The following is a 14,368-nucleotide window of genomic DNA, read 5'->3' as shown; positions in this document are numbered from 1 at the left end:
CAATGATATAAATTTATTTTTAAAAGTTAATTTCAGAGAATAGTCAGGGTACTAGGATTATTACCTCAAACGTTCAAAATCAAGGGTAATGAAGGTCAGGAATAATCTTATTTCAGCATCCAATTTCCACGTATCATTTTGGTAGCAGAGTATTAAAAAACACTGGTAAACACACATTAGTTCCAACTGGAAATGGTTTTAACAGCTCAGCTTGCAACCTCAGGATCTTCCTCAATTCAACAAAGATGGGAGGGGAAACTAGCTGTAAGCATAAGTTACCTCTCGGCAGGCTCAATGCTCTACAATGATGCAAAACACAATGGGTGTGGTTTTCTCATGTCAAAACTAGCTTAAGGCATATTATTAAACAAACAAACAAAAAACTAGTTGCCATTGAGTCATCTCCAACTCATGGCGAGCCCATGTGTGTCAGAGTAGAACTGTGTTCCATAGGGTTTTCAATGGCTGATTTTCCAGAAGTAGGTCACCAGGCCTTTCTTCCAAGGTGCCTCTGGGTGGACTCCAACCTCCAACCTTTTGGTTAACAGCTGAGTGTCCCAACCATTTGCACCACCCAGGAATGCTGCTTAAGGTATATGTTTTTAAACTCAAAACGTAATCCATCATTTGCAGAACCTGTGAAGTACCTCTTAGAACCCTGGTAGTTTATGAAGCATAGCTTGAAATCAATTGCTCCATATTTCCACCTGGACAGACTTTGAAGAAGAATTTTTATTTATTTATTTTGAAGATGAAGAATTCTTGGTTGAAGATGTTCAAAGTTTGGAAAACAAAGCTGTGAGGTCACAGACTCACCCTCTTCATTCCAAATCAAGAAACTTAGGCCTGAAGACCATAGAGCTGTTCTCAGGATTAACACAGAGAAGGAGCCCTGGTGGCACAACTGCTAATCAGAAGGCTGGCAGTTCGAACCCAGCAGCAGCCCCGTGGGATAAAGACCTGCTTCCATAAACATTACAGCCAAGAAAGCCCAATAGAGCAGTTCTACTCTGCCACATGGGGTCACTATGAGTTGGAATCCAGTTGACAGCACCCAACAACAACCTTGGCTCCCCACCAAGTTTTCTTTCTCCTGCTTCAGAGACTTTTCATGAGCCCATGGATGAGCTCAGTCCACATCAATTTCTTTTTTGGCTCCCACGAAGAGAGTAAGGTCAATTTAAGAGATGTCCAAATATATTAAGATTTCTATTTCCTTGGGAGGATTTTAATGGTTTGTACCAAAAGTTTGTACATGTTAAGAATTCGTTATGAATGCAGTTATTTAAGAATGCTCTTACTAAAATACCAGAACAGTAGCTATAAAAACCTACCAAACCCACTGCCATTGAGTTGATTCTGACTCAAAGTGACCCCGTAGGACAGAGTAGGGTTTCCAAGGCTGTAATCTTTACAGGAGTAGATTGCCACATTATTCCCCCAAGGGGCTGATGGTGGGTTCGCGGCTGAGTGCTTTAATAGCTGTACCACCAGGGCCCCTTAACAGTGGCGATAGGAGTCAGAAATTGTAGCAGACATAAGTGGCATCACTCTGGTTACTGCAGTTCCTCCAGGGCCCTTGCCATCTGTGCTTCCGCTGGCTTTTGGGAAACTGCTCTTCTCTACACTGCACTGTGGGGTTGTTGTTAGTAGCTGTCAAGTCGGCCCATAACTCATGGCGATCGCATGCACGACAGAATGAAGCTGAATGGGAAGCTGCACCTTCCCAGCATCAACCTCAAGCTGGGGCAATCATAGCCCCTACAGCCTGGCTGTATTTCCAGACCTGGCCAGTTAGCATCTTTGCCCAGTAGCTTTCTCTCTGGAGATGGGAGAAGCTCTCACCCCTCTCTGGCCCCAGAGCTGATAGGATATTGAGCACTGGTGGTCATGTCTTACACCACAGGAGGAGATGAAGACAGGTCGATGGACTACATAGAGGGGATGAGAGACTAGAGATACCCGTCTGTCAATTTGATGTACTGTGGTGGCTTGTGTGTTGCCATTATGCTGGAAGCTATGTCACTGGTATTTCAAATACCAGCAGGGTCACCCATGGTGGACATGGTTCAGTGGAGCTTCCAGACTAAGACGGACTATGAAGTCCTGGTGACTTACTTCTGAAAATTAACCAATGAAAACTCAGTGGATCACAACAGAATATTGTCTGATATACTGTTGGAAGATGAGCCCCTTAGGTTAAAGGAAAAAACCAAAAAACCTGTTGCTATTTTTTTTTTTTATCGAGCCAATTTTGACTCACAGTGACCCTATAGGTCAGAGTAGAACTGCCCCATAGGGTTTCCAAGGAGCGGCTGGGGGATTCCATGTGCTGTCCTTTTGGTTAGCAGCTGAACTCTTAACCACTGTGCCATCAGGGCTCCCTTGGAGGCACTTAAAATACATAGTGGCTGCAACAATGGACTGAAGCATATCAACAATCATGAAGATGGCACAGGACTGGGCGAGGCTTCATTCTGTTGTACATGAGGTGATCGTCACAAGTCAGAGCCTAGTCCGTGGCAACTAACAACAACAGGCAGAAAGAAAGAAAATCCTGATGGTGTTCCCAAAGCTGTTTCTAGTTGCTCTGAGGCCAACTCCTCCTGCCCTTCCTGAGGCTGGGTTACACGAGTCTCTACATCTCCCTTTCCTACTTAAGCTAGAGCTGGATATCCTGACGAATGTAGGGAATACGTTGAGAATATAATGAGCTGTTGCTTAGGAAAGTGCACATAGGCACAGAATGCAAACTTTGCATAAAATTTCAGAGAACGAGTGGAGCTCAGCACTTGAACTCAGTTGGGCCCAATGAGCCCAATCTAAAAACCACTGTGACAAGAACATTGATTTGATTACGGAATTGTGGTTTGTCAATCTGACTTTCTCTGGTATCTCTTTGTGCTCAGGGAAGCTATTGGTTATGTGTAATTCTTGACTCAGGGTAAAGAGAACATGAGCTCAACTGTGAGAGGAGATAAATATACTTTCCCTACAGGGTTCATGATTACTCAGCCCCTGAAGGAAATGAGCCAGAAGTATACAAATACCATTTCAATCCGTGAAACTGAGACCACACGAGACACTGGAATGGGCCAGGAGAGACAATCTGTCCCTCTATATAGACTCCGTTTTGGTTAGCATCATCAAAATATTTACCTAAAACCACGGGAGCTTGACTCAAATGTTGACAACTGTAGGCAAGTTTGCTGAGAGCTGTACTTGACTTCCTGGGGCTGAATAGCCCTGCTTTACTTTGGCCATCAACCATTTCCAAGTTTTCTAAAATCCCATCTCTTCCCCATCCACCTAGACATTTATGGTCCAGCTTTGGAATCTATGTGCTCCTGTGCCAACACCCCTCAAGTTTCTCTTTCATTCTCAATATTTTGCTGAATTTTATTTCAGGCTCTTGGTTTCTTAGGGACCATTGTGTTCCACTATTTTCTGTTCCCTTGGGCTTCTGAAATTCATTATCTGGTTTATTACTAGTGAATCCAATAAAATCGGCCCTTTCCAGGGACTTAACCTTGCCTCTTGCACAGGCCAAATTCCACTGGCTGCCCCAAGTGCTTGGCCTCCAAAGCCAGCCTCCAGTGATGGAAAATCCTGGACACTGGCATCTCCCAGGCATTCAAATTCACTTCTGTCTAGATTCCACATTCTGACCACAGGGCATTCTGCCAAGCGGCAGGGCACAAAAAGGGCTGAGTGTTTTTTTTTCCATACTGTGATTTTCATCAAGCACATATGTGTGTGTGCCTGTCTGTACTAACAGGTACACAGATGCTTTGGCCCCTAGTAACTTCTGCTCCACTCAAGCCACAGCTGTTTAGTATGGCATTCCCACTCGGCTCCCAGGTCTCCACAAACCTACTTCAGCAGAAACTGCAGGCTCTCATCAGCCTCCAGCTTAATGAATAATCACAACAAAACACAAGTCAGCACCTGCCAAGGGGCAGAGTCGGGATTACTTTGGCTAAATCACGGTCTCTGCGTTTCTCGTTTTTCTTTAATGCAGGCCTGCCTGGCGGCTCCTTCTCAGAAAGCACATGAAACTGAAGAAATTCATTCTTTCTTGGCAAATGACACTTTCTCAACTCTCCTTCAATGCTTTTTTTTTTTTTTTTTTATATAAATAGAGGAAAACAGACCATCAACTAGCAACCCCCAAATTCTGGTGTCATCTGTTCCACATGATTTGTTCTGTAAAGAATTACTCTAGGTCTACCCTATGGATCACAGCCTCATGGGTCACAGCAGAACACTGTCTGATCTACAACTGATCAAGGGGATTGCGTGAGACCAGGCAGCGCTTCGTTCCATTGTGCGTGAGATTGCCATGAGTTGTGGGCCGACTTGACAGCAGCTAACAACCACCACCCCATGGCAAACAGTGAAGGAGATGTACAACAGTGACCATGTGCAAACTGAGGGCCATTCGTGCCAACAGCAAGTGGTCACTCATCCTCATGTGAAACTCCAGATAACTGCCATGAAGCTGTAGATGGAAATAGTGCACAGGTGTAAAAAACAACCAGGTATACACAGAGAAGGTGTGTACAGTCGAGGAAGGGTTGAGTGGGCGGGGGCAGTTGGAAAAGCCCATCCAGAAAAGAAAAAGCTAGAAACTGTAGGCATCTAAGGACACTGGGCAGTGGAGCTGGTGGTGAAAAGCCTGGATTCCAGAGCCAGACCCTCTGGGGACAAACCCTGCTAGTGCTTTGCTAGCTGCCTGACCTCGTGCAAATTGTATAACCTTGCCCCCAGTTTCCTTTATAAAACAAAGTAAACAACAAGACCATATTTGTTTTCTGTTGATGTGTAACAAATTACCACAAACTTAGTGGCTTAAATCAACACCTATTTTGTAGGTCAGAAGTCTGGCATGATGTGGCTGGCTTCTCTGTGCAGGGTCTTAAAATAAACAAACAAAACCCGTTGCTGTCGAGTAGGTTCTGCATCATAGTGACCTTATAGGACAGAGCAGAACTGCCCCATAAGGTTTCCAAGGTTGAAATCTTTATGGAAGCAGATTGCCGCATCTTCCTCCCGAGGAGCGGCTGGTGGGTTTGAACCACCAACCTTCTGGTTAGCAGTAGAGTGCTTAACCATTGTGCCACCAGGGCTCTGCGCAGGATCTTAGAAGGCTAAAATTAAGGTGTTAGCTGGGTTGAGTTCTCATCTGGGGCTCTGGAGAAGAATCTGTTTCCAAGCTCATTCCTTTTTTTTTTTTTTTAATAACATTTTATTATGTTTTTGGTGAAGGTTTACATGGATGTCTAGGTTCCCATTAAACAATTTCTATGCAAGTTGTTCAGTGACATCAGTTACATTCCTCACAATGTGTGAACATTTTCATTATTCCCGTTCTGGTTGTTCTGTTTCCAACCTCATTCCTGTTGGCATAATTCACTTTCTTTCGGGTATTGGACTGAGGCCCCTGCTTCATTGCTTGCTGTCAGCTGGGGGCTAGTCTTAGCTCCTAAAATCGCTCATATCCCTTGCCACTGGCCCCCTCCATCTTCAAGCCAGCAATGCTATGTCAAATCATTCTCGTGTTTTGAATCTCTGACTTCAACAAGCCGGAGAAAAAAACACCCTCTGCTTTTAAAGAGCTCATGTGATGGGCCCACCTGAATAATTGCCCTATTTCAAGGTCAACCGATCTGGGACTTTAATTAAACCCACTGCTGTTGAGTCAATTCCAACTTACAGCAACCTTGTAGGACAGAGCAGAACTGTCCCATAGGGTTCCCAAGGCTGTGATCTTTATGGAAGTAGACTGCCACATTTTTTTCCCATGGAGCAGTTGGTGAGTTTGAACTGCCAACGTTTTGGTTAGCAGCCAAGCACATTAACCACTGTGCAGCTAGGGCTCTATTAAACAAACAAACAAACAAAAAAACCTATTACTGTCGGGTCGATTCCAACTCATAGTGACCCTACAGGACAGAGTAGAACTGCCCCATAGGGTTTCCGAGAAGCAGCTGGTGGACTTGAACTGGCGACCTGGTTAGCAGCTGAGCTCTTAACCACTACACCACCAGGGCTCCCTTACATCTGCAAAACACCAGGACTTTACTTACATCTGTAAGATCCAAGATCCCTTTGAAGCAGAACCTAGATTAGCATTTGACTGGATATCTAGGAAAGGGTATGTTCACCAGGGTGGGGGAATTTTGAACGTCTGTCTTGGAGTTCTATCTACCACAAGTGCCTATTTCTAGGGGAGTTGTGGTACCTAAATTAACAAGCTTGTGCTAAGTGCCTGCCACACAGAAAGCATGTTTCGGGTAAGGGGGTTCGCACATAAAGAATTGAACAGCTGGGGTCCCGGGATTGATGAGAATGTGGCTGAGGTGAGAGGAGTGTGTTAGGGATGGGGAGAAATGGAATAGCTGAAAAGCATCTTTCAATTCTTGGCCAAGGGGCTTCATTCTGATATATTTGGAAACAGGAAGTACCTGTCTTCCTGGGATGAGCCACACTGGTAGTCTCCTGATTTAGGCCTTTGCTACGGAAATAAGTTCTGGGCTTTGGAAATGGGGAGAAGGAACTGGGAAACGCCTTCTGGATTAGTTTTTGATTCTGAGAAGAATGGAGACGTTTCTTCCAGCTACAATCCAGGGATTCAGAAACCACTAAAACAATAACCCCCCAATACAACAACAACCACAAAAAACTCAAACAGTTGCCATCGAGCTGATTCTAAATCACGGCGACCTCATGTGCTGCAGAGTACAGCTGCCCCATTGGGTTTTCAAGGTAGTTATCTTTTGGAAGCAGATCACCAGACCTTTTTCCTAAGGTACCTGAGAGTGGGTCTGAACCACTAACCTTTTGGTTAGTAGTAGTCAAGGGCTTAACGGTTTGCACCACCCATCGCTTTTCCAAGGCTCTAACAAGGGTGGGGTGGATGGGAAATGGGAGTCGGATTCCCACTCTCTCTGCTAACCACACACAGGTCATGGTTGATGTGGTTGGTCCATTTTCAAATACAGAAAGACCATTTCCTTTGTTAGCCTGGAATCGTCAGCAGAAGAATCAGAGGAGAGACCAAGGACCTGCTGACGCTGGGGAAATGTCAATGGCCACTACCTACTAGGTGAGGACCTGGACTTTCACCCAAGCTACAGTTGAACTGTCTGCTCTCAAGAATTCTATTTCTGAATAGCCTGGGGCTGGCCTGAGATTAGGAGAAAAGGGATAAGAAGGTGAGAGTGGGGAAAGGAAGAGGGGGTGGGAAAAAAGAGACCAGCATTTCTGGGTAATGCTCATTCCACAAATACCATGGTGGAATGGAGCTTTTCTTTCAAAAACTCCTAGACTAGACAGTTCTCATTTCCAGCTGAATTCTTTTTCATCTCTTCTGGCTCTTTTCTCCTCCCTCTCCTCCGTCTGCCTCGCTCCTGGATCTTCTCAAAGCTTCCCCCGGAAAAACTTCAGCCAATTTATTCCCCTTGAACAACTGTCACTTTTGAAAAGCTGCCCAGTCTCTTTGCTGTGATGTTCAAAGAGAAACTGAGGACCACGCTTTCTTGCAGCGACAGCAAGTAGAGAAGACAGGAGCTTCTGATAGTGGGAAACATGTGTGTGCACACACACATACACATACCCGCCCCACGTCTAAGACTTGCTGACCTATTCCGCAGGAAAATGTAACCTTCTTGTTATCTGGGGACGATGTCAAGAAAGAAATGCAGAGAGTAATTAAATTTGTATCGTAGCTGCTGGAGTCTCTAGATTGAGGAGCCATCCCCCTGCTTGACCTTGCCAGCCAAGTCCACAGGGTTACAAAGGAACTGACCAAAGATATGGGGGCAAAAGGCCAGGCCGAGCTGGCCAGTTTTGACCTGTCAAAGGACAGATGTCCGGTTTGGACAGCTTGAAAGCCAAGGAAGAAATCCAAAGCTCTGCCTTTAAGGATGCAAGGATAGCAACCAGTGAACTGTTAACTGTGTTGCAGGTAAGCCCTGACCTACGTCATTGCTTGGTAAGGAAAACGACTAACAGCAGCGTAATTCTGGCTTGTTAGTTGATGGCTTGAAATAGTGAAGATGACATTTCCTTTGCTCCCTGTGCTGTCTCCTCTTCACCATTCAAGACAGGTGCCAAATGTGTCATTGTGCCTGATGGAGCCTGGTGTTGGCTCCCTGGCTGTGATCAGCGGCTGACGATCTGACAGAAACACTTTCTCTGATTGCATTTTTAACTTGGATTGTGCCACACTTAGTGACATTTTGAGGGGAAAAGGGAAGGAAGGAGGGAAGAACAGCAGGTTGCGGAGATTTGCAGAAAGCTTGAGGGTCAGATGGCTCACTGACAGCCCACCCTACACATGCCGGGTCTTTTGCATTTCAGCTCAACTAAACGTTGAAATCAAACAAACAAATATTGACTGAACACCTGAAACATTCAAAACAGTGTATAAACTTCTTCCACTGTGCGAAATTGAAAGGGAATGGGCTGGGGGGGAAAAGACAGGCTATTACCTACCTCCTGCTGGTGATGGAAAGGAGCCCTGGTGACACAGTGGTTAAAGAGCTTGGCTGCTAATCAAAAGGTCAGTGGTTCGAAACCACCGGTAGTTCCTTGGGAAAAAGATACGGCAGTCTGCTTCTGTAGAATTTACAGCCTTGGAAATGGGGTTACTATGAGGTCACTATGAGTCGGAATCGACTTGACAGCAGTGGGTTTGGTTTTGGTTTACTGGTAATGGAAGGAGCCCTGGTGGTGAAGGTTAAAGCCCTCAGCTGCTAATCAAAAAGTTGGCGGTTCCAACCCACTAGCTGCTCCTTGGGAAGAACACGTGGTAGTCTATTTCTGTAAAGATTACAGCCTTGGAAACCCTATGGGGCAGGTCTACTCTGTCCTTCAGGGCTGCTATGAGTCGAAATCGACTTGGTGGCAGTGGGTTTTTTGTTTATTGGTAATGGAGTTCCTGGGTGGCATGAATGGTTTGCTTTCAACTACTAACCTAAAGGTTGGCAGTTCGATGTCCCCAGCCCCCAGTGGCACCGTGAAAGAAAGGCCTGGTAATTTGCTTTTGTAAAGATTATAGCCAAAGTTCTACTCTGTAAAGCATGGAGTCGTCCTAAGTTACAATCGACTTGACAGCAACATTTTTTTTTTTTTGAAATTGCTATTGAGTCTCTGGTTGCTGCAGTCAGTTAAGTACTCAACTATTAATCAAAAGGTTGGTAGTTCGAGCCAGGGCTTCAAACCAGTTTGAACTGGTTCAGTCATGGCCAATGAAGTGAAACTGGAACACACACAAATTTTAAAAATTCACGGTGCTCTGAAACCATAACCAGATTGGGAAAAATTATGGGTCGAAGTCCTGGGATGTGAGACTCGGAAGAGGTGTAGCAAGCCCTTTCAGGAGCCTAATGTGTGACTGGATTATTGCCAGGACTTAGAAGAGTGAAACATATTCAAAGTGGTGTGACTGGCCACCATCTTTGAGGGGGGCACCACTCTTTCGACTCTGCAAAATCGGACAGGCGAGAGATTTGGTTGCTATGCAACAACATACATGCTGCCTTTGTTTTCCAAGACAGAGATTAAATTTCTAGAAGGACTTTAACCTGTAATTTTTCCCATTCCAGTTATGGTTCTGGTTCAACCAAATTTAAAAAATTTGTGTCTGTCCTAGTGTTGCTTCCTGGGCCATGACTGAACCAGGAAGAATGGATTTGAAGCCCTAGTTCAAACCCACCCAAAGGTGGAAGAAGTACCTGGTGATCTGTTTCTCAAAGGTCACATTTATTGAGACCCTTGTGGAGCACAGTTCTACTCTGCACACATGGAGTTGCCATGAGGAAGAACTGACTCAATGGCAATAGGTTTGGTTTCTTTGGTGTTGGTAATGACTCAGGTTGTAGAAAGATACTTTCTGATTTCATAGCATTACTTGTTGGTGTGGCAAAAAAAAAAAAAAAAGAGAGAAAAAAAATTACTCAGAGAGACTCATTTGTCTCTTCAGGGCAAATGGTGAAGAATGCTGACTTGGCTTATTTTCTTACCTGTACATCTTCTAATGTGGAGAATGGTTTGCTGATACCATTATTCTGGATAGCAGCTAATGCTAGGTAATTATGGGCATGGAGGCACAGACATATGTCTATAAATCACTAGACTGAAAATACTGTCTAGGTTGTGGCTACAAACAAAAAGGGCTACTGTCTGTGCAAGAGAAAGACAATTAGCAAAGTCATGCACTGTTTCTTCTTCTGCTGTCTGTTCCAATTATTTATCTGTCCTAAGGTCTGGAGCCTTCATTGATGTTACACGTTGCATGTGGCAGGCACGCAGGTTTCTGCAGATCCACGTGTCCTAAGGGCACAGGCTCACTTAAGGTCATAATAAATGACTCTCTCTCACAATACAACTCTAAGCCTGAATCAAATTCCCACTGGCTAATGAGTCCTCCATGTTCCATTTTTAACCGACTTAAGTAACAACATATATGCTTATTAGTATCATCATGTGGACATTTACAGTTTGGGGAAAGGTGGGGTGTTCTCTGCCTCTGAGGTCGTTTCAACCTTCCTAAGTACAGCTGACCCTCCTGTTATCGCCTGCAAACCTGGACTTGCGATTTTGAGCGTTCAAAAGAAGTGACAGTAGGTATGTATCGCAACTGTCATATCCAACGAACCTCACAAAACTACCTATTACCTCTGAATACCACAAGGTCACTAACCCCCATTGATCTACTAAATAACCAAGATCTTTTCTGGTCAGTAAATGCGTTTTTTGTGACATACAGAGGTGTACACATCAAGCTCAGAACAGATTGTAAGACAAGCTGGGTGATGATGATTTTTTGCTTTTCTGCAAAAAAATTCTGCTGGCCTTCCCTGTGGGACCAGAGTAACACAGTAAGTTTATGACCATGGAAAACCACAAAACGAATGCTAATCTACGTTGATTAAAGTCTGCAAGTGACTGTGCTAACAGTCCCTTACCTTCAAATTCAAATTGTCCTTTTTATGGAAGTAGATCACCAGGCTTTTCTTCTGCAGCACTGCCGGGTGGTTCTAAATGGGTTAGTAGTCGAGCTCAGAAATCATCTGTGCCACCCAACGACCTGCAATCCACATGAGGTAGGTACACAAAATTTCTAAGGGCAAAATTTCCTAGTTCACTGATCCAGACACCAGTGCTATCGATGAGATGAAGGTAATACTGAAAACGACCGTGTCTGAAAAAGCCCTCTCAAACTGCTTTTTTACTGGGCACAATTAGCCATGGATTGGAGAACCACTATCTTTCTAATATAAAACCATCAGCCAGAGAGCTGCAATTGAAATTCACTACAGCGATTTCGGCCAAGATCTCCATGCTTCGTCCTCTTTTTGCTTTCGGAAGGCTTATTTTATTTTCACTAAGTCTCAGGACTACAAAGCAATGAGCAAACAGTTAAATGTGGGCATCTGACTAGCTCTGAGTTTCAACAGTATGGTCTGCCATTCTCCCGAGGCACTATAAAAGCACTTGATGACATCTCATTTTGAAATCTCTTGTATTAAGGAAAGCGATGGGTGTGGCGCAAGAGTGAGTGCTGGCTGTGAGTGGTATGTAAAACAAGTTATGTACTTCAAAACCGAGTCCTTAACCAGATGAAGGCTTCCTGCCATTAGCTGGTCTCAGCAATAACCATCTGCCTTCTCCAAAACTCCACTTTCTTTTGCAAAAGCATCCTTCTTATTCTAAGTTTTTTTTTTTCTTTCTCTCTCTCTCTCTACATTTTGCTTTGGGTTTTAAACAATCCCAGGCAGAATTTTATCTCCTCTGCTGAAGCCTCAAGTCTCAGATTCAAGTCAGCCCAAATCACCGCGGTAATAAAACTGCCTTCAAGTTACAATACTCTCCAGGGAGAAACCACGTTTTAAATACGAACAGAGAATGGCTGTGGGAAATGACCGTTTACTTCCTGCCCCAGCTGACCTCTTTAAAAGGACACCAGGCAAGGGAAAAGAAAAAGAGTAGGGGGGTCCGGGCAGTAGGGTTGCTTTCTGGAAGGCGCCCAAGTCTACCCAAAGAACAGAGGTGAGCGCTGAATTCGAACCAGCCCGGAAACCTCAGCCCGAGAAACCGAAGTCCAGCAGCTGCTTCCACATCAGGACAAGGCGAAAGAGGAGAAACGCATCAGGGAACACGAGTGGGGCTAAGGAGTGAACAAGAGTGGCTCAAAGGGAGGGTCCGGAGAGAGTTTCTTCGCTGTGAGGCGGCTTAGAAACTTTTTCTTGCACTGTCTTACTCTGAGACTGAACAGCTGGGGGAGGGAGTGTTAAGATGGGGAGCACACACGCTAAGCCAAGCACCCGGCTTAAGGGTTTGGGACGTGGCCGCCGGCCAGGCCGAGTGCGGGCGGGGAAGGCGCAGCGGGACGCACTGGCGGCCGACGTGGGGGGTCGGGCGGGGTCCTCACCTGTTCCACCGGGCCACTTTCCTCCGGTAATACCGCAGCGCCTCCTGGCCGGCCAGTAGCGAGTCTTCGGGGCCCAGGAGAGGCGGCTCCTCCGGGACGCTGTACAGCGGGTGCGCGAAGAGGGCCTGCAGCTTGGAGCCCGGGCCGCTGCGGCTGTCGCCGCCCGGCTCAGTCTGGGGCCCGGCTTGGGAAAAGTTGCGCGCGGCCGGGCCGGAGTCCGAGGACGCTGCGGCGGAGTCCGAGGCAGGGGAGGAGGCGCGACCGGCGCAGGGGCAGCTCGGCGGGTCCTCCCGGGGCCGCAGCTGGCGCTGCACTTGGGGCCAAAGGTGGAAGTAGAGGTCGGCAGAGAGCAGCGCGCCCAGCAGCAGCAGGGTCAGCAGGCGGTCCCGGCGCAGTCCCGGCATGGCCCAGTCGGGGCGCGGGGCGGCGAGGCGCGGGCCGTCCCCGGGGACCCAGGAGGGCGCCTGGGCGCAGGCGGAAGACGAGCCCGGAGTCCTGAGGGCCGGCAGCCACTAAGCTGGGGAGCCCTCTTTGAGGGGTGCCGCCCCTGAACTTGGGGACTGGTTGCAGGGAGCGCCGGGGCTCGCGGGGTGGGCGGGTGTGCCTTTCCCGTGCAGAGTGGAGCCGGGAAGACGGCGTCCCCTGGGCGCCCGGTTCTCGCTCCTTCTCTCCCCGGCGCCGCCCGCCCCGGCGCCCGCGGCAGGTGACGAGCCCCCGGGTGCGGTCCGGAGCGGCGGGCAGGGGCGACGGCGAGGAGGAGAGGAGAGCGCAGGCGGCAACGCTCGCCCCCAGGAGGAGGACGGTGACTGCGGAGCCTGGGGCGGCTCTCGGGAGGATGCTGTCTCCTCGGCGGCTGCGGCGACTGCTCCTTCTGCGGGCGGCGAGGACGCCCGTGCCCTGGCTGGCACGGCGGTGGGAGCGGGGAGTTGGCGAAGCAGGGGCTCCTCCTGGCTGCTCTGTGCGCCCGGCGCCCGGAGGCAGAGGTAGCGCGGGGCCTCCCCCCGCTGGCCAGGCGCCGCACCTCCGCCCACTCTCAGCTGGCACCTGCCTCTGGCGCAGCTCGCTAGCCAACCCCCGGTCCCCCTGCCGCCTCTGCCCTTCCACCTTGTCAGCCAACCCACTCCCACGCCCACCCCCCTCAACCCAGGTTTCCCACTTTGCCTGCCCTGGGCTCAGTTCAGAGACACTTTGGGGGACTCGAGCGGGGGGGGGGGGGCGGGCTCAGGACTTTTATTTTTTTAGAAAAAGGACATAGCCCCCGCCTGGGTTCTCTCCTGTGAACTTGGCCACATTTTGGGGGGGGGGGGCGGTGAGGGATTGTCTTTCTTTCCTTTGTGTTTCCAATACATGCTGGGCACATACTGGGTTCATTTCCACTTCATGTCACGCGCCTGGCACGTAGTAGGTGCTCAGGAAGCACCCACTTTACTGAATGAAAAAGCCTGACATTTAAAAACAAGGCATCAGTTTTACCTAGAATCTTGGAAATTTCTTGTTTGGATGGAGTTTCGTCCCAACTTACTGTCCCACCTTTTGAGTCCACCTTGGTGTGAAAATAGTCCATCCAAATGCATTCCTGGAGGACACACGTTGGACTTCCCTCCTGACATCCTGTGAGGTCATTTATAGCCCAGCACCCGTTTTCTTTTGAGGAAGTGGGAGGGGAGGGGAGAGGAGGGTGGAGGCCAGCCCTGAACTCCCGCTCCTCAGATAGTCCAGAAAGTTGCAAGTCTGACTGGGAAGGCGCCCATCCTGCTGAATGGCTCAGGAGAATACATCTTCCACCATGAGCTACCTGTCCTTGGGGTCCCTGGCTGGTGCAAATGGTTTGTGCCCAACTGTTAACCTAAAGCTGGGTAGTTCAAACCCACCCAGTAGTGCCATGGAAGAAAGGCCTGGCAACCTGCTTCCATAAAAATGACAGCCAAT

General features: G+C 47.8%; 1 protein-coding gene across 1 annotated transcript in view; it reads right to left on the bottom strand.

Moving 5' to 3' along the window:
• The window catches only part of FAM20A (FAM20A golgi associated secretory pathway pseudokinase), a 55,704-nt gene extending 42,846 nt beyond the window's left edge, over window positions 1-12,858 (bottom strand). Inside the window, exon 1 of the mRNA XM_010597090.3 lies at window positions 12,440-12,858. Coding sequence (XP_010595392.2) covers window positions 12,440-12,843 — 404 coding nt within the window. The 5' untranslated portion in view covers window positions 12,844-12,858. The remainder of the gene's footprint in view (window positions 1-12,439) is intronic.
• Between the last annotated feature and the right edge of the window lie 1,510 nt (window positions 12,859-14,368).

The sequence above is a fragment of the Loxodonta africana genome, chromosome 18 (genome assembly GCF_030014295.1).
Source record: "Loxodonta africana isolate mLoxAfr1 chromosome 18, mLoxAfr1.hap2, whole genome shotgun sequence".
In the NCBI taxonomy this organism is placed as follows: Eukaryota; Metazoa; Chordata; class Mammalia; order Proboscidea; family Elephantidae; genus Loxodonta; species Loxodonta africana.
This window is presented reverse-complemented; position numbering and strand designations above follow the sequence as displayed.